This window comes from Bombus huntii, unplaced genomic scaffold, assembly GCF_024542735.1.
Source record: "Bombus huntii isolate Logan2020A unplaced genomic scaffold, iyBomHunt1.1 ctg00000067.1, whole genome shotgun sequence".
NCBI lineage: Eukaryota > Metazoa > Arthropoda > Insecta > Hymenoptera > Apidae > Bombus > Bombus huntii.
In genome coordinates, this window is record NW_026099326.1 from 671525 (window position 1) to 697190 (window position 25666).

Consider the following 25666-nt stretch of genomic DNA (forward strand, 5'->3'; position numbering starts at 1 on the left):
GCAAAAGAGAATTAAAAAATTAAAAAGATCTAAATAAGATTGTTCGTGTGGCTTAATTATCTCAATTCTGGTACACCACTTGTTACATTCTAACTAATTAGCGCTAAACAATAACTTGCAAATATTAAAGATATTAACACCTAAAGGTTTTCAGGAAATTTTATAATATTTGATTATTGTATATCTAGTCATTGATTGATAAAATTTCTTGTATAAGCATAGATCGAGGTTGACGTCATACGCAGATTGCATATCATTGACAGGTATCGTTTTAATTTATTTTATGGCTAGAATCGTTTGAATATTATACGAATAATTATTTCCATTCGAACGATTAATAAATCACGTACCTATAAAAGATATATTACGAAAAAGAGGTGACGAAACAAAAAAATATTGGAAATTCCGTTGTCATTAGATCAATTACTTTTGCAATGATTTTTATTTCCATGTAATTACATATGAAATGGCTAATTCATTAACATCTCCTCGAATCGAATATAATTCGTTACACTTCACAACGATTCAAATAATGGACGGGAAATATATAATAACTTTCCTGTCCTTGCGTTAAAATAGTACTGTACAAATCAGATGATACAACCTAACCCCAACCTAACCCCAAAAAACCCAATTACATCCACATTGCATGACAGCACACTTGCAATGGATTTTTGTGATTTCAATGTCACAGACAATGACACAACTAATCAGAACACGTTCGAGGCTATAGACATTGAAATTACCGCGTGTTTAATACGTTTAAAGCATAAATCTAAATTTCACGCGATTATTTCTTTGTACATTGTGAAACTCTTAAATTATCTTAATCGAATAAATAATCCTAATGTAATAAAACATCTTGAAATAGACCTAGATATCTGAAACAGAAACTCGAAGGATAAGAAATCCTAAAAGGTACTAATCCTAAAATAACAAACTCCTAAATAATAAACAAGTGATAAAACCTGTTATAAATAATAAACCTTACCTGGAATAATCAAATCCTAACTAATCGAAAATAAAATAAGGCAAGCAATTCTTAATCTTTCAAGTAATTTTTCCGAAAACACAGAAAGATAGAGAAATTAAAAAGACGCAGCACAAATTGCAGCACAATGAAAGTTTCGGAGCGATGAATACGATCGTATTAAACTAAATAATTTTCAAAAGTGAAATTACACTGAAACGTATATCGATGATATTTGTCATTTCTACGATCTGTTTCGCTTGATCGTGCTTCTTTTCTGATGTAAATTCAATTTATAATACGAACTAAGTTTCCTTTATTATTATTAGTCCTGCGTCTTTTTAATTCGTCACTTCTTTTATTTCAGAACAATGACGGGCTCCAAGATGCTGTTCGGATGTTTGGCGTTAATTGCTTTTCTGCATCCATTAGTTCACGTTTGTACTTCGAGTAGTACAGCTCAAGGTTTGTACTTCGAGTTGTCTTTTTCCATGCACTTCAAATTCCAATACGATCTGGTCACGTGGCCTTCGTACAATTTCGAAATTTTACCTGTTTGGTAATCGTCAATGAAAAAAGAAGTTATGCGTGACCTCAACACATTGAAACAATTTTTATGATTTTTTATTTGCCGGTTGGTCAGCAAGTTAATGGAAAAATTTCATTTAACTATTCGCGTTAATCTCTTCGGTTTAACTTTTGGGAAATGCTTCGTTAGCTTCGGGAATATTCCAACGATTCGTTTTACGTACAAAATAAGCATGATAAATATTACATCACGGTAATGTAATATCGGAATATATTAAAGGTGTAATTTTGTTCGATTAATTATAATTTATTAATAATGGATTGAAAATACAGATATTAGTTAGACAGAGAAACGATGTTTGATTAACAGGAAAACTAAATGCAACGCTCGTATTTACAACAAATAACTTGACAACTATTTGGTAACTCTCTCTCTCTCTCTCTCTCTCTCTCTCTCTCTCTCTCTCTCTCACTAGCAACTCTAACACTCGACAACACTCGCAACTCAATTCTAACGACTCTATGCTTCGACGTCTCGATCAACTCTGATTCTCGCAACACGCACACTTTTCGATTCGCCTTGAATAGCGAAACCGTCCTTCTTCTAACGTTGTCTATTGTTTCCCTCATACCTATGTAAGAACTACCAACTACGTGCCTTTAGTCACGTAGGCACTCTTAAATGTAAACGAACCACAGAAACACGACGTACACGGTTTTTCTATTTTCAGCCGATCTCCAATCAAAGCTATTCTACGATATTACAATCGGCCTTTCCTGACAATCACATCTGCCCTCAGATGTGCTCATCAGCGCCGCTCGCACTTACATCACTATCGTCAGCATTCCACCATTTCATGTGATCGGCTGCCGTGGAAGTTGTACGTGGCCCTTCGTGCTCCCCCTCTCGCTGCACTATGTATCGGTCATTTCGCAGGACTTTTATCACCCGATACGGTCCAAGAAACTTCGGATGCAGCTTTAGCCCGGGACCCCTCTGCATCCTCTCGATTGCCACTAGATCTCCCGTCCTGTATGCTGTCGCCTTCTTGCGTCTCCTGTTATACGCCCGCTTGTTTCGGATTTGGATCTCCTCAATCCGTCTCTTTGCGTCCGCACGCAGCTGATCTCGTTCCTCTTGGAACACCGCGGCCTGTTCGTCCTCGATGCTACTGCTCCTCTTTCGCTCTTCCTCTATCTTCCTCTCCGTTGTTTGTTTACCCATTTCACTCTTGTCAGGGGCTTTGATCGTCGTGGCAGCATCGTGACATTTTCGTAGGCTCGGTTCGTACATGGAAGACGTTAACAACTTACCATCTACCGAGACTATGATCTCTTCTTTTTCGAAGGTCTTCACGTTCATCGTGTCCTCGACAATCCCATCGTCATCCTCGTCATCCACATCCTCTGTATATCGATATTATTGGAGGGATTCCGCACGTGCGACTTCCCTTGTCTTTTCGTTCGCCTTGCATTCACTCTCTTCGAGTCTATCCGAAAACTTGAAACAACCCTCGCACCCGCAACGCTATCCTTCTCAGTAAATTCGCAAATATCATCAACAACATCCTGTTGCTGTTGTTTAGCCAGATTCTTCCTCCTCGTGATGTTCGCTAAGTCCTCCTGCTGGCCGCAAGAATCCGACGAGGACACCATCTCGTGGTCCACTTTACCAATCACCACGTGTCTTGCCACTATTCTCCGTTCCTCCGACACTTGCTGCACAGCTGCCCGATACTTCTTCAAAACTTCTGCTAACTCTTCTTTATTTTCTTCCAATTGCGACAGTAGCTCAGTTCGTTCGCGACTAGCTACATTAACACGATCTTCTGCTTCGGAACGTTGCCGCAGTACTTCCTGCAACGAAGCCTGCGTCTCATTCGGTTCTTGCTCCAGTGCCTGTTTCGCTTTAACTGCAACTGCTCTAGCGCATTCTGCATCTTCTAACTGGTTCTTCAGCTGTCGTAAAGCTGCTTTACCCGTCGAGTCACCTTTCGATCTCTCCAGCATCGTTTGAGCGTCTCTTAGCAATGCTTTGGTTCTCTTCAAATCTCTTTTTAGCCTATGTTGCATGTCCTTAACGTGTGACAAATCTATCTCACTCGCCTGTGTCTCTACATCTATCTTGAGGACTTCCGGACACTCATCGGGATTTTCGTCCTTTATTCTACTAATAAAAGATTCTCCCCCTTTTATACTTATTTCAACAGTGTCCAAAAAGTCTGCGCCAATAATAAGCGAATGTTGCATCACTGTGTCTGGAACTACGTGTATGGTTATACAGTACGACTCATTGTCTATAATAATGTTCGTGGAAAATTTCCCGAGCGTAAAATTCCTTCCGGAACCGACACCGCCAAATCCAACGATTTCCCGACTTAATCTGGGCGCTCCGATTTTCACATGCTGATCTGCTCGCATTAGAGTCAGCTCACTACCGGTGTCTATCAACGCGCTCAATTTGAAATTTTCCATCTTAACATCCTTACCACGCCTTGTTTGTAACGACCGAAACACGCTGTAAACTTTTTTTGAGGGCTCACCCAAATTGTCGCAACTTGATGCGATGTGTCCGTACTCCCTACATTTGAAGCAATTGTAGCATCGCGTCTTCCTCGCATCTCCAGATCGACCGGGTTCCTTGTTCCTCTCGGTTTCGGACAGCTTCGCCACCGGCTTTACCCTGTTACTCTTCGGCTCCTCAAATTTCGTCCTCATCTCCATATCTCTTTTTATCGCTTCGTAGCGCCTGAAACGCTCTTTTAATTGCTCGATATTCCTGGCTCCGTATAGCACAGTCTTGTTCGCGACCTCGTCGGGAATGCCTTGAATAATGTAGTCTATCAAGGATTGCGTATCAACCCTTCCTTGTTTTGCAATCCCGCACATGTGATACATATATTGTTGCAGACTCTCATCTGCTTTCTTCTTTCTATGGGATAACTCGCCATGTATCTGTTGGTCGCTTACTACATTTTCAAACTCATTCCTCAACGCCTTTTTTAGCTTTGCCCAGGACTTCGCGCATCGTTTTTGTCGTACGAAGGCCTGAGCGGAGCCTGCGAGTAATTTCTTAGCATAGGCCACCATGTGGGCGTCTGACCAACCCCACACTTCTGCCATTTCCTCGAAGTCTTCCACCCACTGATTTACCCTCAGCAGATCATCCCCGCTGAATTTCTCTAATGAGTCTTCCACGTCTTTAAGACTCAACATCGAACCGACGCATACCTTCTGCTGCTACTCATCGCGGTCCTGATACACCGCTCGCGTGCCTCTCCTGTATTCTCGCGCGCCTTGTTTATCGTCCTCGCCTTCACTTTCGTCGGAGCTCTCTTCTTCCGACGATACATCGTCTCCTTCTAGGGCCGCCTGTAGCCGCGCGCGTAGTTCGGATTTTCTTCCCGTTACCTTCAACCCCAAGCTAACGAGACGCGCTCTCAGCTCTTTCGTCCTCAGCTTCTCGAGGTCTTCCTCTCCCTCTTGACTGCGTTCGGCTCTCTGCTTGCTTCTTAGATCTCGCTGGTTTGTTGGTTCTTCGCCACGCTTCGAATCCTTAGGAGTAGATCGACCAGGTTTGCACGCTCTGTTCAACCTGGCAACCAGCACTGATCTCGCACCGGATATAGGCAGATTCATCTGTGCGAGCTTACTCCTCAGCTCCTCCAGCGTCAAATCCTCTTCACCCGACAATCGTTCGTCTTCAACGTTTGCCATTTTATTCTATTCTTTTCTACTCCCGCAGAAATAGCTCCGTTAAATCGTATCGTTTCTCTGTCTTATTCAATCCCGGACGAGCCCCCACTTGTAATATCGGAATATATTAATAATGGATTGAAAATACAGATATTAGTTAGACAGAGAAACGATGTTTGATTAACAGGAAAACTAAATGCAACGCTCGTATTTACAACAAATAACTTGACAACTATTTGGTAACTCTCTCTCTCTCTCTCTCTCTCTCTCACTAGCAACTCTAACACTCGACAACACTCGCAACTCAATTCTAACGACTCTATGCTTCGACGTCTCGATCAACTCTGATTCTCGCAACACGCACACTTTTCGATTCGCCTTGGATAGCGAAACCGTCCTTCTTCTAACGCGTTTTTAATACGCGATGGCGCTATCACTTTCTAAAAGCGTCGTCTTTACATTTCCGATGGCCACGGGCACATCCGACTGCCAGATATACAATGTGTTATAAGAGTATCATTACCATACTTTTCATGAAAAGAGCAATTTTTCTTGATAACTATACTCTGTAACATAGATTGAAGTCGCTGATTTGATCCCTCTGATATCGTTGTCTTATGAGAGTCTCGTCTGGTCTTGATTGGTTCTGTTGACTCTTATCGTTGTGAAAAATCGATTCGTTGTGTACCTTTTTTGTATAGAGAATTATTTTGTGGTAGAATATAATGTTGTAATATTTGTGGTCTTTACTTTACTAATTTTGTCACTGAGCCGCTCTTTGGTTAGTTGAGCGATTCATATTCCGCATATATTCCGTACTTGCTTCGCTTGGTACTTTTATAATTTTCGCAGTTACAATAAAAAATTTAATTCTTAACAGATTAAAGATTTAACCTCTTGCTTTATAGTGTACAATAATTTTTTTTTTTTTTTTGTATAGGTTATGTGATCCATAGTTTGAGTAAGTAGTACATATATATATATATATATATATATATATATTTAAGATTAATATTTTATCAGTTTCTGTTCGTAACAACATCGAAGTAGTCAATAAGTTTGAAGAGTATAATTAAGAAAGTTATGAAGCAAGAGGTTAAGAACAAATTCTGAAAGAGGTTATGTACAACTCAGTAGTACTGCTTTACATTACTTTGCGAATTACTTTTCAAGCATAAAAATAGTTTAACAGCCACTTATAGTTACTTCCTTACCATTACATTCATTAAATTCGTTTGATTTTGTAAACAAAATAACCACGCTGACCAGTCTCTTATTTAAAATAGAATTATTTTGTCATATATCCAACAGTTTACTTTCTCTTCGCTTTGTCTCGTATTACGACTTTATAACGGTGTTTCTTTAAACTTTAAACGATCGTAATAAATGTATTTACGGACGATGACTGATATCTGGTCTGTCTTAAAGTTGCAACTAATTAGTGCCCCGTTACTTTGGACGTTATGAAATGTTGTATAACCAAAGACTTATCTTCTCTTTTGGTAGTTGCATAAGAGAAGACTGAGCCGTTGAAACGCTCGAATAGATTAGCTGATTCGCTTAACGTATTTTTACTTCCGACGAGCTAAACACAAGAGCAGAAAGCACATAAGGAATAATACAGAAACGTCAAACGTATACAGAAATATATTTCGTAAAAGCATTAGTACGTAACATGTCTTTATAATTCTATTTATGTATAGTAAAATGGCTTGTATCCATTTTCATGAATTATAACTGACATTTCAAAGCATTCATGTAGATATGTAACTCTCGTTAATTAATAATTTAACAATGCGTCATGAAACGTATCATTTTCGTTTCTTCCTTTGTTTCGTTATACACAGGAACGAATTTGTAAATAAAGATGTATAATCAACGATAACATATGACAGCGAGTATAATAACTGTCAGCAAAGGAAGAGGTCGGTAAAATGATTGTGGTTGATTTCAGTGTATCGGTAAATAAGCTTTGACAGACGTTGCCGGGGGACTCGGTGTCGGTGAAACCGCGTCGATGAAATGATTGTCAGTAATTTAAAGATAACCCAATTTATTGATCTGTCTCCCCTTCATGGCGTTGTACGTCTCTCTATAAAACATATTCTACCTCGGAGGGCTGAAAAATTTAACTTGGTCTCACTGGACTGGACTGTAAGTAAGAAAATTGAAATGCAAAATCCACGTGTGAGCGCAACGGTTTAGATGGAAAGTTCGATAGGACAATTATGTATATTAGCCTGAAAGAAAGCTCGTGGCTTCGCACGCAACACGTAATTTCCCTCTCTGAAATAATCCTATTACAACGATACGATTTAAAATTTTCCTTAACAGACCTCGCAATGTAATTCTTCATCTACAATTTTTTATTCGTCCTGAAACAAGAGACTTTCGAAGCCTTATAGAGTCTCGCGAATCTAAAAGTCAGGTTTCAACGTATTTTCGCGTCTTATTCTATAATACTGAAGACATTAAAGGTGTTAACGATTATTGTCTCACTATGTACGTACATCAAACGAGTACTTACGTAAGAGACGAATGGAAATGGAAACAGCCGAGAATAATTGAAGATAATTTGAATACGTTCCAGGCTATAATACAATTTCTCGTGAACCGTAATTGATTCGCAGAAGGGAATTGCTGCTTCTCACGACTAGCAAAGTGTTTCGCAAAAAAAGAAAAAAAAGAAAAATGGTATCGGAAGGATAGAAAAAAAGCGGTGGCCTACATCAAGCAATCTTCATGCCGATAATGCATTTATTATTCAGTTCGTTCATTTTCTATCGCGTAACAGACACTGGGATAACTGACAGAACGAGCGTATAAATCTTGCATCTCTCAACCTGACTTCTCCCAATTCGCATACTTCCATCCTTCGTATAAGTGACAATGAATCAGAAGAGTTTCATAGCAATATTGAACAACATACAGTCAACTACAACACCATTAGATACATCCACCATACAGTCAACTACAACACCATTAGATAACAGCAATACAATAGATTATAATTTTCTACGTGTCATTGATTCATCATCATCATTTTCCATTTTTTTAGCATATGTAAAAACGTATCTGACGTAATCTTACCTCGCTCTTTGAGTAAAAAAATCCATTCAAATGAAACAAAGGGAAAAGAAATAAGAAAACAAACACTCACATATGAATCTTCATTACATAACTGTATGTACTCCTCGAGGTATAATTACTCAGACACGTTACAGCGTACCTTCTTCGTTCCCTGATGGCTGATGTTGATCGTTGACGTTTATAATGAAAGAATTTCGTCAACGGCGCCATCTGGATCCTTGTTGAAAAATTAAAATAGCCGCAACAGCACCATTAAGCTCATCACCCAGAGTAGCTCTTGTTGCTGAGTCGTGGAGGAATTCTTATCATCAACGACATAAACTATACCAGTTCTGGTAACGTTCTTCAGATGGTCCAGGCACTCGAACTCGCAATATCGCTCTCCAACACGGAATTTCTTGCATGTCTGTAGTAAAAAGAAATCGATCAATTGTACAGATCAATCGTCACTCGACTGCTCGAGAATTCAGATCATCCAGAGAATAGAATAGAGACGTGGAAAAATGTAGTGCGATCATCGCAGTGGGAGGAAATAGGGGGATAGGGACCAAATGAATGAACGAGATGTTAAGGACAACTGACGATAAGTTCTTCTTTTGTCGGGAATTGCATGTTTGTGAATGGTTTGTGGGTGGTTAGGTGGAGAGAATTGAAGAGTTTGGAGGTGACTGGAAGAGTGTTTTGGGCAAGGTAGATTGCAGAATGGTTGCGGTAGCATTGTGTTAATTATGGGTTTGTACATGTAATCTTTGTATGTATCACTACATACAACCTAACGTATATTTTTAATAATACATCAGAGTTTTAGTTATTTCATAGCTATGAATTTTATACTCTATAATCTTGACGTTTTATTTCACAGAAGCGTTTGAATATCCATAAAAATTAAATGAACCAATGTATTCATTATCTTATAGAGAAGATATATTATTTTTAATTATGTTCCAATTATTTATCATGATCCTGATTTCCTTATTCTGAAAATTTGAAAGGAAGTTTTGTAGTTTGATACTTTCAGCGACAAAGGGTCAATATTGCTTTAGTATATTTCGTCACATATACATGTATATCTATATGTCGGAGATGAAAGGACACCGGAACCTTTGGATAGCCCCGCAACATTGCAATCTAAAGTCTACTATAACTGTAACTAAACTATTGTAGTTATTCAATCCGATTGTAATTGTTCGAGATTAGTGACGGTGAGCTTTGGCTCGAGGTGACAGTCTGTCGCCCAACGTAGCCGCGGTCAAGGGATGAACGCTTTGCCTAACAAAGGTATGGAGTAATTCTATAGCTCTCCTTAAAAGAAATATTCGTGGCGACACGCGACAGTAAACATTCCCACGGTTTCTGTCCCGTGGCTCGCCACACGCAGACCCTATTCTTCGAGTAAGATGATTGCCAGATGTCGATGCGTCTCCGCAGTACATGTTCGGCTAGCCCGAGGGCCCGTTATAAATCTTAAGGTTTAGTTAACTAAAGTCCTTCAAACAGACAAACAGTCTTTGTCCCAACTACGGGAAGATAGGGGAGACATATTTTTCAACGAGCGACGTCTCCCACTAGCAACTTTCCCTCGAGGGCGGCTACCATCTTTTTCTAACCACCGATATGGAGATTGACCAATTAGCAGCAACGTCAATTTCCCTTACTTCCTAAACGAAGGCTTTCCTCGACGAATCCGATGATCTCGTGTCCTTAGACACACCCCATTATAGTTTTCCTCTGTGGCATCATCGGGACGGGACAGGCATTCTTTTACGCGCTCCCGTCGACCAAAGAGTAACGTCTTTACGCTCAGCAATTATTTTTACGAATCAGACTTAGATTCAGCGAGAACGCCCATCTGTCATCCCGTTGGCCGCGGATTCGTTATCGAACCGGAGACCATTGTCACTAGTGTCGCGGACGTCTCACCGCCGTGGTAGATTGTCAAACCTGTGTTATTCATACCTGTGTCAATAAATCGTATCTTCGTTACACCGCAACGATGGCTACCTTCAATGAAGACTCCTCAAACACCGACAACCCTATCCCCAATGTCATTCCGACATATATATCCACCGAAAATGCGCTCTTGTAGACAAACGCTCGATTCGCGTCATAGCTTTTAAAGCTTGTCGCATCTCAATCCGTTGGAAAAAGTTTTTCCTGTAGCATATTTTATTTTTACGAACCAACAAGGTCTTTGTTTATTTCCTTCTGCTTTTGCTCCAATTTCCCCATTGTTTTTTCAAGGATAGTATTTCAGAGCCACTAGTCAAGTTTATTGTAACAATAAACGTACGTTTCGGAAACATTTTGTGCTGTGAAACAGAATACACTAAAGTTTGAAGGTCACATCGATTTTCGAAAGTTTATAAATGGAGGTGTATGACAGTATCACCAGCTGTTGCTGTCCAAGTAACTCCAACATCGAAATACTACAACGATTCCAATCGAAAACGCTAAGAGCCTTAATAGACGCACCTTGGTATGTTACCAACGAAACCATCCATCGCGACCTCAAGATACCTACAGTCAAAGAGGAAATAGCAAAATATAGCGACAGATATAGCAAAAGAGTCAACAAACACCGAAACCCCCTAATCACTGGACTACTCGATACGACGGACCAGATTCGATTTCTTTTTACTACAGACATGCAAAAAATTTCGTCTTGTCTTACTTCCTCAACAACTTTTAGATCTGATAGAAAAAAGAAACATACGAAGTAATAAGTAATGCTTACTAATAAATTCAACAAATACAGAGGAAGATGGCTAAATCGATAAATTAACGAGACTAAAAATTAATTACATCATGGATCTCTCGCTTTTAATTTTAAGCTGTAAATTACCGATATCGGTGACTGCCATATTCTCTTGAGTTTCCAAATCGTAAAGAATCTTTCCCCAGGGATTGGTCAACTGTGTATGTCCCCATGCGACGTAACTTGCTTAAGGAACACGAGCCGGTGATATGCAGGCAACGTATAATTGATTATCATTCGCTCTGAAACGCTGAAGTAATGACCAGTGCAGTGGTCCAGTGGTCATATTGAATGCCGCTGGATATATCAGCATTTGGCAACCTAACCCAGAGAAGCAGGAAATATGAAGCCACCGAATACCAATTAACTTCGTAGTTGCACGGTTCACATTCCATCATTTCTGAATATGCGAGGACAGTCCTCTTATTGTGCTTTTAATTCTTTTATTTGTTTCATTTTCAGCAAATATACTGGTTTTTTAAATTAAGCTTCTTTTTATACAGAGTTACAGATTATATTAATTTTATATAGAATATATTTAAGAAAGATATTTAATTTTTTGCTAGTTAAGTATTGATCGATTAAGTTACTGTACCTTTGTTCCGATAAATGCGTGCCATTTCCTCGAATCTAATATCATAGCAAATGCCAATACCTATTTTGCAGCCCTTCACATCGAACGTCGTTAGGGAGTTACCAGGACTGAGTGAATCACTCTCTCGAAAAGTAATCTTATTAGGAATGTCGATGTCGAATAGATGTACCTAATAACATAAAAATGTGGTCGCTAATTCTATTGCTGCAACTTTTGTAATTTAATATCAAAGTTACCAACTCCTAAACTTTAATTATTTTTTATTTAATAACTGACAGCGTTTTTATCACTTTCTTTTATTAAAAAATCTTATCATTTAATAATGTTTAAAAAGGAGAAAAAATAAGTATAATAATATTTTAAGTATGTGAAAAATTTATACAACAACAAACACATTACAACAAAAATGGGCGTTTCCCGTATCATAACGTATTTTATAAACCGTAAATTATAGAATTGGTTATAGTATACGTATGTACATATGTATATTCCTAAATTATTCCTAGATAGAGTCACTTTCTTCACCCCAATATTTTCAAATTCAAAGCCATAAAGGAATATATTACTTACATTTCGGTGTTTTGCTATCAAAGTTCCATCGGGACCCCAAATAGTACAGGTATTGTACAATTTAGCGCCCTCTATTTCAGGCATCGTACCACCAACTACATAGATGTTGTTTTCTTTAGCTGCGTTCGATGAAGCAACGCTCGTTTCACCATCAGGAATACTCTCGGCGTATTTTGGAAAGTACTCTGCATTGCAATATTTCAATTAATGAAGAATAACTGTCTTTTGTTCCAACCATAAATTAAATTGAAATGTTTGTCAGTTTTTTATTTTTTAAATTATTAAAATAACTAAGTTTTATATTTCGACTTAATTAAATATGCAATTACTTAGCTAATAGTATATATAATAAATTGTTTCTACAGGTTCAAAATGAAAAATGAATATTTAGAAATATTTAATTACGACAATGCTATTTGTGTTAGCATCAGTGGCTTGTTACTCAACGACTTTGCTAGTACTTTTTGAAACATAAAGTTAGTTTTCAATTAACACTTATACTAGAGGCGGAATTATAAATGCAAAATAATTGATAATACTAATTTATAAGTACCTAATTATTAGTATCTTAAAAAATATATTTATACAAAAATCACGATAATCATGAAAATGGGGAAATCCTATATTCTCGAATCAATTCACAATTTATTTTGTATATTAATTAGATTCCGCGCTCATCAGTACGTACTCACTGGCGACATCGAGAAAATGTATCGGCAATTCCTCGTACGACCAGAGGATCGGAAATATCAAAGGATATTATGGCGCAGCGCGAGTGGAGAAACAGAAACATATGAGCTTAACACCGTAATACTCTTATCATAGAAATAGAAGCAGTCCTCAATTCATATAGATATACATGTATATGTGACGAAATATACTAAAGCAATATTGACCCTTTGTCGCTGAAAGTATCAAACTACAAAACTTCCTTTCAAATTTTCAGAATAAGGAAATCAGGATCATGATAAATAATTGGAACATAATTAAAAATAATATATCTTCTCTATAAGATAATGAATACATTGGTTCATTTAATTTTTATGGATATTCAAACGCTTCTGTGAAATAAAACGTCAAGATTATAGAGTATAAAATTCATAGCTATGAAATAACTAAAACTCTGATGTATTATTAAAAATATACGTTAGGTTGTATGTAGTGATACATACAAAGATTACATGTACAAACCCATAATTAACACAATGCTACCGCAACCATTCTGCAATCTACCTTGCCCAAAACACTCTTCCAGTCACCTCCAAACTCTTCAATTCTCTCCACCTAACCACCCACAAACCATTCACAAACATGCAATTCCCGACAAAAGAAGAACTTATCGTCAGTTGTCCTTAACATCTCGTTCATTCATTTGGTCCCTATCCCCCTATTTCCTCCCACTGCGATGATCGCACTACATTTTTCCACGTCTCTATTCTATTCTCTGGATGATCTGAATTCTCGAGCAGTCGAGTGACGATTGATCTGTACAATTGATCGATTTCTTTTTACTACAGACATGCAAAAAATTTCGTCTTGGAAAGCGATGTTGCGAGTTCGAATGCCTGGATCACATGAAGAACATTACCGGAACTGGTAAAGTTTATGTCGTTGATGATAATAATTCCTCCACGACTCAGCAACAAAAGCTACTCTGGGTGATGAGCTTAATGGTGCTGTTGCGGCTAGTTTAATTTTTCAACAGGGATCCAGATGGCGCCGTTGACGAAATTCTTTCACTATAAACGTCAACGATCAACATCAGCCATCAGGGAACGAAGAAGGTACGCTGTAACGTGTCTGAGTAATTATACCTCGAGGAGTACATACAGTTATGTAATGAAGATTCGTATGTGAGTGTTTGTTTTCTTATTTCTTTTCCCTTTGTTTCATTTGAATGGATTTTTGTACTCAAAGAGCGAGGTAAGATTACGTCAGATACGTTTTTACATATGCTAAAAAAATGGAAAATGATGATGATGAATCAATGACACGTAGAAAATAATAATCTATTGTATTGCTGTTATCTAATGGTGTTGTAGTTGACTGTATGGTGGATGTATCTAATGGTGCTGTAGTTGACTGTATGTTGTTCAATATTGCTATGAAGCTCTTCTGATTTATTGTCACTTATACGAAGGATGGAAGTATACGAAATTGATAAAATTATTAATAATATTTACGAAGAGAAAGTAAACTGTTGGATATATGACAAAATAATTCTATTTTAAATAAGAGGCTGGTCAGCGTGGTTATTTAGTTTACAAAATCAAACGAATTTAATGAATGTAATGGTAAGGAAGTAACTATAAGTGGCTGTTAAACTATTTTTATGCTTGAAAAGTAATTCGCAAAGTAATGTAAAGCAGTACTACTGAGTTGTACATAACCTCTTTCAGAATTTGTTCTTAACCTCTTGCTTCATAGCTTCCTTAATTATACTCCTCAAACTTATTGACTACTTCGATGTTGTTACGAACAGAAACTGATAAAATATTAATCTTAAATATAGATTGAAATGAAAGCTTGTCACGTAAATGCGTGTGTGTGTGTGTGTGTGTGTGTGTGTGTGTGTGTGTGTGTGTGTGTGTGTGTGTGTGTGTGTGTGTGTGTGTGTGTGTGTGTGTGTGTGTGTGTGTGTGTGTGTGTGTGTGTGTGTGTGTGTGTGTGTGTACTGCTTACTCAAACTATGGATCACATAACCTATACAAAAAAAAAAAAAAAAAAAAAAAAAAAAAAAAAAAAAAAAAAAAAAAAAAAAAAAAAAAAAAAAAAAATTATTGTACACTATAAAGCAAGAGGTTAAATCTTTAATCTGTTAAGAATTAAATTTTTTATTGTAACTGCGAAAATTATAAAAGTACCAAGCGAAGCAAGTACGGAATATAGGGATATAGGAAGCGATGGGGAACAGCAAGTAACTCCAACATCGAAATACTACAACGATTCCAATCGAAAACGCTAAGAGCCTTAATAGACGCACCTTGGTATGTTACCAACGAAACCATCCATCGCGACCTCAAGATACCTACAGTCAAAGAGGAAATAGCAAAATATAGCGACAGATATAGCAAAAGAGTCAAGAAACACCGAAACCCCCTAATCACTGGACTACTCGATACGACGGACCAGATTCGCAGGCTGAAGAGGCACTACCCGCTAGACCTAAACGTTAGATTCATTTAATTATCCAAATTAAGCTAATGCACTTACTTATAATACTTATAAATTATACCTATCTATAATAAGTATTAACTTATTGTAAATAAACAGCCATGTCACTGCGCCACGCCAGAAAAATTACTGAAAATTCTCAACGCGAGAATTGATTGTAATTCCAACAAATAAATAAAAAAAAAAAAAAAGCTGTTGCTGTCCCCAAGCGCCAAAATACGTTCTGACTACTATTTTATGTATCTCACAGAAGTATGTCTTCATTCATCATCTCCCATGCCATCCACCAACGTGTTCTTAACATGTTATCTCCTAGTAAAATATTGATATTGAGTCAGATATCCAACTGAATAATCTTTTCGGTGTCTACTATAAGACATTTAAAACCAAGGCTCGTACACACGTGTGCTTATACGTCAGATGTAATACTTAACACGAAACCTGCTTATATTAATATTAAATTTATGCATAGTAGGATGTTCGACCTTTGTAAAAATGAAATTATAATACATACAGTTTCACCGTGGAAAAGTGAATCTTTCTAGCATGTCCACGCAAATGCAGCGGAGGGGAGGACTGTGCATGCACCAAACAACTTTACGTTCGTAATTTTTCACACAAATGTACAACTGTAGGGAAATAATTATCTCTGATTTTTCGGATGTTAGGAATCGACAATATCGCATAACGGAATGCTGTGTTCTACGTATTCTATTTTTGTTACGAAAGTGGTACAAACGAAGTCCACGTAAGAATAGTACAACAAAATCGGTTGAGGTTAGGTTATCGTGCAGATATCGCGGCTTTTGCATTGGAAATCACGCAACTGCCAGTCTCGTCGTTCCTTGTAAACGAAAGAAAGGTATTGTAATCGGTCGGAATTAACATAAAACTCGTCGCATGCGACCATATGGCCTGAATGTTGAATAAACGAGAGTAGAGCGCGAGCTATGTGATTCTAACCGTTTAGGCGGAAACTAATGATTGTAACCAGAGCCGAGATATATGCCAATATTACTTTGCTCGACAAAGCGTATAAGATGAGGAGAGAATCGCGATAAGGTAGAACAAGAGACAGATATTCTCTACGTAAAGCAAGTCTGTCAACTAGATTGAAATCCTATAGCTATAACTACAGTGAATCCATATTCTGGCGAATTGTCTTTTCACAAATGAAGCTTCTGAAGAACGGAATTGATACAATAACTACTGTTCATTCATAACTACTGTTGTAAGAATCTATATATTTGTCTATCTATATCTATATATATCGATCTATATATATTTGTCAGAATGTCATTTTATCAAAAAACCCATCCTCTGTAATCATAGTTTAACGAAGCATAATTAATAGAAGAGGTAGAGCGTTAAGTGGAGATGATTTAATCACAGTTAAGTAGATAAATCTCTATATTAGTCTCTTTAATTAAAATGTCCTACGTTTTATTTGCGTCATTTTTTTTCTTCATCCAATTTAAAATGTTTAAATAACAATAGCCTATACAATATAATTTTATGTAAAAAAATTGATTATACCATGTTTATTACAGATATTTAACATTTTTGTGTACATACAAAATTTAGATTATACCTCGCTTGAGAACAAAAATTCTATTTGTTTTCCTAACATGTACTAATAATTATTGATCAAACTAGAAAAAGCTGGAGGAGATTACTTAGGAAGATTACTTAGCATCTTATATTCCTGGCAAGAGAAAATGAAAAATTCGTTTCTTCTCTTTGCTTCCCTGTTCCTTCTTTCCTCCTTTTTCCCTTTTTACATCGCGTTGTTTTACATCGCAATTTACATTTATTTGTAAAGTTTGAATCTTCTCGATATTGAAGATGTTGAAGCTGCAAGTATGTATTTCATTTTAATCCATTCGAGACCGAGATTTAATTGTAAGACGATACCTAGGTGTCGGTACGATCTGAATGTTTAGTTAGAATGATTCTGTGTTTTACTCTCTCCAGGGTATCCTTTTCATACTTTGATTTTAAATCGATGACAATCTTAAATAGTATGCCTCATATTTTTAAAATATAAAATTATATACTATGTTATTCTATAATGTATTATGTACAGTCATATATATATATATATAATAATTCTATATTGAAAAAAATATGAAATTAACATGATATATACATTACTACATAAGTTATATATAAAATATGTATACTATACCCTTGCCTACTGACTGATATGAATTTCTTTCGGTCTCGAATGCGTTAAAAGAGAGCGCAAAGAAGGCGAAATTACTTATTGTAATTAGTAAAACGACCTGAGAGGCAGACAGATACAAGAAAGAAGGAATATTATATTAGCGGCATTATCATGTTTTTGCTCTCTTTAAGTCTTTCATCGAGACAGACAATCTACAGGTATTAATCGACCAATTTCTCCAAGCTGATAACTTCGAATTGATGTTTATATATAAGAAGTGTTATGTGTTAATCTGTCTAAATGTTTAAAAGGTGTTATAAATTAAATGTTGTTAAACGATACGTAATTGCCTTTTGATCGTAAATTTTACTATCAAGGGGTCTTTTATGTATGCGTAATCATTGTGAATTATAACAATTTATGTGATCGATATTAAAGGTGTTTAAAAGCATGTAGTTTTTTTCTATATTACTATTCTCCTATATTATTATCCTATATTATTATAGCATTCCTATATTATTATAATATCCAATTACATGTTGATACACAAGATATACAGATTATTATTTATAACGTTTTGGTTTTCTTAATTGAGTCATTCATTTAGTACAAATGATAAGAAATTAGTAATAATTCACAAAAAAAAGGATATCGTAGTAGAAATATTATAAAAAAACATTTTCTGTTTTAGTGTAGAGTTACTCCTTCTTACAGACAGTGTCGTACAAATCTGTACGTCTCTGAGAAAATGTAGGTATCTGAGCCCTTACTTCCTCAACAACTTTTAGATCTGATAGAAAAAAGAAACATACGAAGTAATAAGTAATGCTTACTAATAAATTCAACAAATACAGAGGAAGATGGCTAAATCGATAAATTAACGAGACTAAAAATTAATTACATCATGGATCTCTCGCTTTTAATTTTAAGCTGTAAATTACCGATATCGGTGACTGTCATATTCTCTTGAGTTTCCAAATCGTAAAGAATCTTTCCCCAGGGATTGGTCAACTGTGTATGTCCCCATGCGACGTAACTTGCTTAAGGAACACGAGCCGGTGATATGCAGGCAACGTATAATTGATTATCATTCGCTCTGAAACGCTGAAGTAATGACCAGTGCAGTGGTCCAGTGGTCATATTGAATGCCGCTGGATATATCAGCATTTGGCAACCTAACCCAGAGAAGCAGGAAATATGAAGCCACCGAATACCAATTAACTTCGTAGTTGCACGGTTCACATTCCATCATTTCTGAATATGCGAGGACAGTCCTCTTATTGTGCTTTTAATTCTTTTATTTGTTTCATTTTCAGCAAATATACTGGTTTTTTAAATTAAGCTTCTTTTTATACAGAGTTACAGATTATATTAATTTTATATAGAATATATTTAAGAAAGATATTTAATTTTTTGCTAGTTAAGTATTGATCGATTAAGTTACTGTACCTTTGTTCCGATAAATGCGTGCCATTTCCTCGAATCTAATATCATAGCAAATGCCAATACCTATTTTGCAGCCCTTCACATCGAACGTCGTTAGGGAGTTACCAGGACTGAGTGAATCACTCTCTCGAAAAGTAATCTTATTAGGAATGTCGATGTCGAATAGATGTACCTAATAACATAAAAATGTGGTCGCTAATTCTATTGCTGCAACTTTTGTAATTTAATATCAAAGTTACCAACTCCTAAACTTTAATTATTTTTTATTTAATAACTGACAGCGTTTTTATCACTTTCTTTTATTAAAAAATCTTATCATTTAATAATGTTTAAAAAGGAGAAAAAATAAGTATAATAATATTTTAAGTATGTGAAAAATTTATACAACAACAAACACATTACAACAAAAATGGGCGTTTCCCGTATCATAACGTATTTTATAAACCGTAAATTATAGAATTGGTTATAGTATACGTATGTACATATGTATATTCCTAAATTATTCCTAGATAGAGTCACTTTCTTCACCCCAATATTTTCAAATTCAAAGCCATAAAGGAATATATTACTTACATTTCGGTGTTTTGCTATCAAAGTTCCATCGGGACCCCAAATAGTACAGGTATTGTACAATTTAGCGCCCTCTATTTCAGGCATCGTACCACCAACTACATAGATGTTGTTTTCTTTAGCTGCGTTCGATGAAGCAACGCTCGTTTCACCATCAGGAATACTCTCGGCGTATTTTGGAAAGTACTCTGCATTGCAATATTTCAATTAATGAAGAATAACTGTCTTTTGTTCCAACCATAAATTAAATTGAAATGTTTGTCAGTTTTTTATTTTTTAAATTATTAAAATAACTAAGTTTTATATTTCGACTTAATTAAATATGCAATTACTTAGCTAATAGTATATATAATAAATTGTTTCTACAGGTTCAAAATGAAAAATGAATATTTAGAAATATTTAATTACGACAATGCTATTTGTGTTAGCATCAGTGGCTTGTTACTCAACGACTTTGCTAGTACTTTTTCAAACATAAAGTTAGTTTTCAATTAACACTTATACTAGAGGCGGAATTATAAATGCAAAATAATTGATAATACTAATTTATAAGTACCTAATTATTAGTATCTTAAAAAATATATTTATACAAAAATCACGATAATCATGAAAATGGGGAAATCCTATATTCTCGAATCAATTCACAATTTATTTTGTATATTAATTAGATTCCGCGCTCATCAGTACGTACTCACTGGCGACATCGAGAAAATGTATCGGCAATTCCTCGTACGACCAGAGGATCGGAAATATCAAAGGATATTATGGCGCAGCGCGAGTGGAGAAACAGAAACATATGAGCTTAACACCGTAATACTCTTATCATAGAAATAGAAGCAGTCCTCAATTCCCGCCCGCTAACTCCTATCTCCACCGATCCAAATGATCTCCTAGCCCTCACTCCCGGACATTTCCTCATTGGCGATTCATTAATGTGCTTACGTGATCGAGATTTCAGAGACATTCCATCGAACCGACTCTCCAAATGGCAGCATATCCAACAGCTTAAACAACATTTTTGGAACCGCTGGCATAAGGAGTATTTGAACGAGCTAACCAACCGCAATAAATGGAGCAAGGGTGGACACAGCATCCAAAAGGGCACAATCGTCATCCTCAGAGAGGACAACGTTCCCTCCATGCATTGGCCTCTGGGCCGAGTTATCAAGGTTCAACCAGGCGCCGATGGTGTCATCCGGACAGCTACAGTTCAGACGGTAAAGAGCATTTTGGATCGGGGCGTCAAAAGGCTTGTCCCACTGCCAATTCAACCCGATCTCGAGAAACCCGAACAACTAGCCACCGAGACGAAATAAGATGGGAACTTCAACCACACCTCGCTAGTTTGATCGGTACCCTCTCAACGGGGGGAGAATGTTACGCCATGCGGCTTACAATAGGTCATATTCTTAACTATCGATCGCGGCACTATAATGTCGCAGACGGATCGTCGCGTCTGCCCGGCAAACAAACATTGTAGTGGCAAGCGCATGGTTCATTAAGCAGGGCGACTTCCAGAAACGTCGACTCGTGGCCCGTATTTTACCTCGCAGTAAAAGAATGTGGCGTGATCCGAACGTAGTGGGGGTCGCCTTCCAGAAAAAACGAAAAAAATCGAAAGGCGTTCAGAACTTTTCGAGAAGTCGAACCGTCAACACATGTGGTATGTCGCGCATTACTTATCAACCAAAACGCAGTTACATTTTTTTTGTTCCATTTATATCTTTCTAGTTAATAAGTTGTTGAAATAAACATTAATTTATTTGTGTTAATTCTGTGGAATTTCATTGAACTACCCTTATTATCATAATCGAAATAAGGGGATCGATCAGTTCGTGGCGTCGATTATTTAATCGTAATGGGAACTTACAACTCTCGTTGACGTGCTATCTCGCGATCGCGTCTCTCCGCGAACGGTCGAAACAAAATGATTCACTAAAAACTGTCCTGAATTCCTAAGAATTTATTTACCGAAAAACTGACAAAGTGTTTATTTAAAAAATGAGGTTGAAGGTAGTCCTTTTCTTTCATTTCATTCATTTTCATTTTCTTTCTTAAGTATGGCTAACACAATATCTAATCAATTAAAATTTTATATTTTCACGTGAAAAGTTTCTTTAGATAATTATTATCAACATGATGACTCACTCTTACGGATTAATACGTGTCTGTAGGGCAATCCGGTGGACTTGATCGGCTTTTTACTTCGAAAGTTGAGTAATCGGTGTCGCTTTCTTACGCATCTTTGAACTGTATAAATGTTTTAAAATTGTTTGATCCAGAATGTACCACACCGGACAATCAAGAAGGCAGGTGCCTTGACTACAGAAAATGTAAACCTCTGCAAGAAATATGGCAGATACAGTACCGTACAGCCACCGATTTTTATAGACGATCAGTGTGCAGATACCAGGGCAATGTTACGATCGTTTGCTGTCCGAACGATCCAAACAAAGAGAAGAGAGAAATTTTAATAAAAACTGTGTATAAGTATAAGGCTTTGCGACCACCATACTGTGGTTTTAGCAACGTCTCTCATACCAGGGTGGTCGATGGTAAACCAGCTGAACTTGGTACGTTTTATGTCTTTCTTTCCGATTAATAATAAGCCATTTACTGCAAAGAATGAACTTTAAAGGCATTAAACAGCACATCAATGTACATTTCAATTAGACTAAATAATAATGCTATGATTTTATCGGTAGTAACTTTACTTATTAACTTGAATTATTTCTTTCTTTTACTTCATGTTAGGAAGAGTATCTTTTTGCTTGAAATAAAAAATTGATATAGGAGTAATAATATGGATAGAGATCAAAAACTGTTAGGGCAGAAATTACACGTTTGAACTTTATAGTTCAGTATAGTTCAAATAGAAATTATATAGAATTATTTAATAATTTGTATTCCACTGGAATAAAAATTTAATTTCTGTCTTTATCAAATCTCTATTTCAGAGTATTTGTACGTATGTACTTATCGTCTGCTGTATGATCGAATATCGAATAGGTAATAATCGTTGTTACCCGTTATGTGAGAAAAAATTATGTATATTCACAACTATGACTATTGCATTTTAGGCGCTTGGCCATGGATCGCTGCATTAGGTTTTCGTAATCCCCGAAACCCAGACAAACCACTATGGAAGTGCGGAGGTTCCCTGATATCGGCTAGGCATGTTTTGACCGCAGCACATTGTGCACATATGGATGGAATAGAAAACATACACAATCATAATATTGTCATTCTTAGATTGGTGGAGGAGGTGCCATTTTCGAGTAAGTCCTCGAATATATATATATATATATATACTTCTTGTATCGTATACTTCGTATACTTCTTGTACGTACGTACAAAATTTTCCGGCTAATCTAAAACACTTCATAAGATAGAGAGCTTCTGGAAATTCGGACACAGAGAGTGCATAAAATACAAGATAAGTCTCGTGTCTTTCAAAATTATTTTTTATTCGCTAAAAACGTCCTGTGTACTCATGCAATCACATGCAACCTCGAAACTTCACTTATTTTTTATCACTTTCCAATTCAATACACAGTTTCAGCATTTTTGACTATATGTAAGAGAAATTTCCATTCAGCCAAAGGTGTACTTACAGATTATAGATTCCTATACGACTCTCAGTAAAAATTTATCCGCACTCCAGATAGTTAAAACTTCTGTCGACCGTATTGATCCATCTGCACTCTTCGTATGACGTCAATATCTGTTCAGTGCTGCTGCGCAGGTTTCTTTGTGTTACGTCAATTCGTTTGTGACCGTTGCGCGAGTAATGGCGCTTTGCAATGGTGATTTGCAGGAAAACAGTGCAGGATGCTGTGATTCGTTTCTTGTGGTCGGAGGTTATGTTTGATGCCTATATTTATCAAAGATTTAATGCACATTATGGAGAAAGTGTTTTGTCACGAAGTGTGTTTGAATGGGCACAAAAGTTCAAAGAAGATCGCACGAGTGTTATGAAAAAACAGCTGGACGCCCGTCCACATCCACGATGACAACATTGAACGTGCTCATGAACTTATGCTCTATGGAATAGACGAGTGACACTGGATAATGTGGCAAATCATTTGCAAATCAGCCACGGCTCTGCTTATGCAATAGTGCACGACAGATTTGGATTTTAAAAAGTTTGTGCGAGATGGATGCCGAAAAAGCTGATGAAAAGGTGAAGACGACGATGCATTCGTGGTTCGCAGCTCAGCCCAAAACATTTTTTAATGAGAAAATACAAAGGTCCTTCGGCAAATGGACAAAGTGTATACAGAAATCGAGTGATTATGTCAAAAAATGATGTATGTCTTTTTTGACAATTGCTTAAAATAAATTCTACACCGACAGAGCGGGTAACTTTTTACTCACCCTCGTAAGACACTTAAATTTCCAATCTATTATGATGAATAAAAGAGCTTATACTATTAAATCTAATTGTATTTTGTTGCATGAGAGTACACGTGTATGTGATGTACATTACCTTTATATCCCCTTGAACGCTTCAATATTGCGCATATATACTATATTTTGTACAGCTTCTATAAAATTTCGTATGTTTGTTTAGGCTGTTAATCTAGAGGCTGGAGTACAAAGAAGTGGCACAATGATGTGGGCTGATGACATTTATAATTATCAAGGAATCACCCCTACATTCGCTCAGGTATATATCGTTGACTATAACGTATTTAACATATATGATTGTTAGAATATTAATAATTAATTTTTAATTCTATCAGAATTTTAATGAAACTGTCCCTTGGGAAGGAAGAACTGATACCTTGATATCACGGTTTGTACATCCTATATATACGACAAATTTTAGAACATTATATAACGAAGAACCAGATCGTCGTGGCCATGTGATGTGAATAAAAGGACTTGAATTTGATGATATTTTTATAATGTTAGATAACATAACTAAGTATCTTCGCAGTAAGATAGGATGACATGGTTTACATGATCTTAATGTTGTTCACTCGAGTGATGATATTATAAGGAAAAGCGTAATATCACGGGTAGGATGATTCATAATTTAGAACTACTAACTCATGTATGTATTAAAAATTAAAGAAATATATTAAATTTTATAGGATATTTATGTTTAGTAACCAGTAATTCAGAGATTGGTATTCATGGTTACTATAACGAGGCTGTAGAAACGCACCCTTTCTTCTTTGCAAATGGTCCTGTATTTATGTCTAAGCCGAAACTGGAACCTCTGAATAATTTAGATTTATTCTTGTTATTTTCTAAAATACTTATCTACAGTATACCATAAGGAATGATACCGTATCGCACCTAATCAAGTGCCTTAAGAAACATCAACAGGATATCACAGTAAGTAATCCCTTATCGACAGATATGTAAGTAAAAGTTATGTGTCATTGTTATACACAATTATGTGTTAGTGTTATACACAGTTATTTATCATTTTCTATTAATTCAGTTGTAGCCACTACAATATCTATGACACTGGTAGTAATTATAAGAACAATAATGATGTTCTATAAGAGGAAATGATGATTAGGAACAAAAACTTACAGGTAAGTCAAAGTATATGTTATTTGCCATTTGAAAAGAAAGTTACTAACTTGGAATTTTTTGATAAATAATAATTGTGCAAAATATATTGGATTTCAAATTTGTCAAAAATTGATATTTAAGAAGCATTGTAATAATATAACATTAATATTTTGATTTTTCAGAAGATATCATGCGGTGGATGGATAATATGCAAAAAATATTAAGCAGTATATGAATTTTCCTATTGCGTAGAGATAACAAAATGAATTTTAAAAAATGTCGACACGGTAATAAGAAATAGCATCATGACAAAGAATATATAAAGACAGTTTCATTTTTTATAAATAAAAATTTGTTGTTCCAGATTTTGAAATACAGCGAAACGTTTAATTAGTATCTTAATATCTTTAAATAATTATTATTTTAGAATCAATTGTAATTGTATCATACGTACTTTTGAATTCGTGCAAGAACATATGTAATTTTGAAGTAGTTATTATTAGGAAACTGTTAGACGCGAACAGTATGCGAAAAGTTTGTATGCAGTGTAATAATTATCAATCAAAACACAAG

The 25666-nt window shown here is 36.1% G+C and overlaps 2 protein-coding genes across 2 annotated transcripts in view; one reads left to right on the forward strand and one right to left on the reverse strand.

Moving 5' to 3' along the window:
• The window catches only part of LOC126876194 (venom serine protease Bi-VSP-like), a 219207-nt gene extending 194307 nt beyond the window's left edge, over positions 1-24900 (forward strand). The window contains exons 6-7 of the mRNA XM_050639060.1: positions 24135-24230; positions 24307-24900. Of these exons, the coding sequence (XP_050495017.1) occupies positions 24135-24142 (8 nt within the window). The 3' untranslated portion in view covers positions 24143-24230; positions 24307-24900. The remainder of the gene's footprint in view (positions 1-24134; positions 24231-24306) is intronic.
• Positions 18488-23209, reverse strand: LOC126876217 (omega-amidase NIT2-A-like). The gene is made up of 4 exons (XM_050639090.1): positions 23176-23209; positions 19565-19749; positions 18995-19163; positions 18488-18720 (listed from the first exon to the last, which is right to left on the reverse strand). The coding sequence occupies exons 2-4, from the start codon at positions 19646-19648 to the stop codon at positions 18587-18589; spliced, it is 387 nt and encodes a 128-aa protein (XP_050495047.1). The 5' UTR covers positions 19649-19749; positions 23176-23209; the 3' UTR covers positions 18488-18586.
• Positions 24901-25666: the final 766 nt, after the last annotated feature.

What these genes read in the sequence shown, in the direction of transcription:
- LOC126876217 (XM_050639090.1), bottom strand. Translation starts at nt 19,648, where the DNA reads ATGCCTGAAATAGAGGGCGCTAAATTGTACAATACCTGTACTATTTGG. An exon ending in TGATAGCAAAACACCGAAAT is followed by an intron (nt 19,164 to 19,564) that starts GTAAGTAATATA and finishes TTATGTTATTAG; the next exon opens with GTACATCTATTCGACATCGA. An exon ending in ACGCATTTATCGGAACAAAG is followed by an intron (nt 18,721 to 18,994) that starts GTACAGTAACTT and finishes TCTCTGGGTTAG; the next exon opens with GTTGCCAAATGCTGATATAT.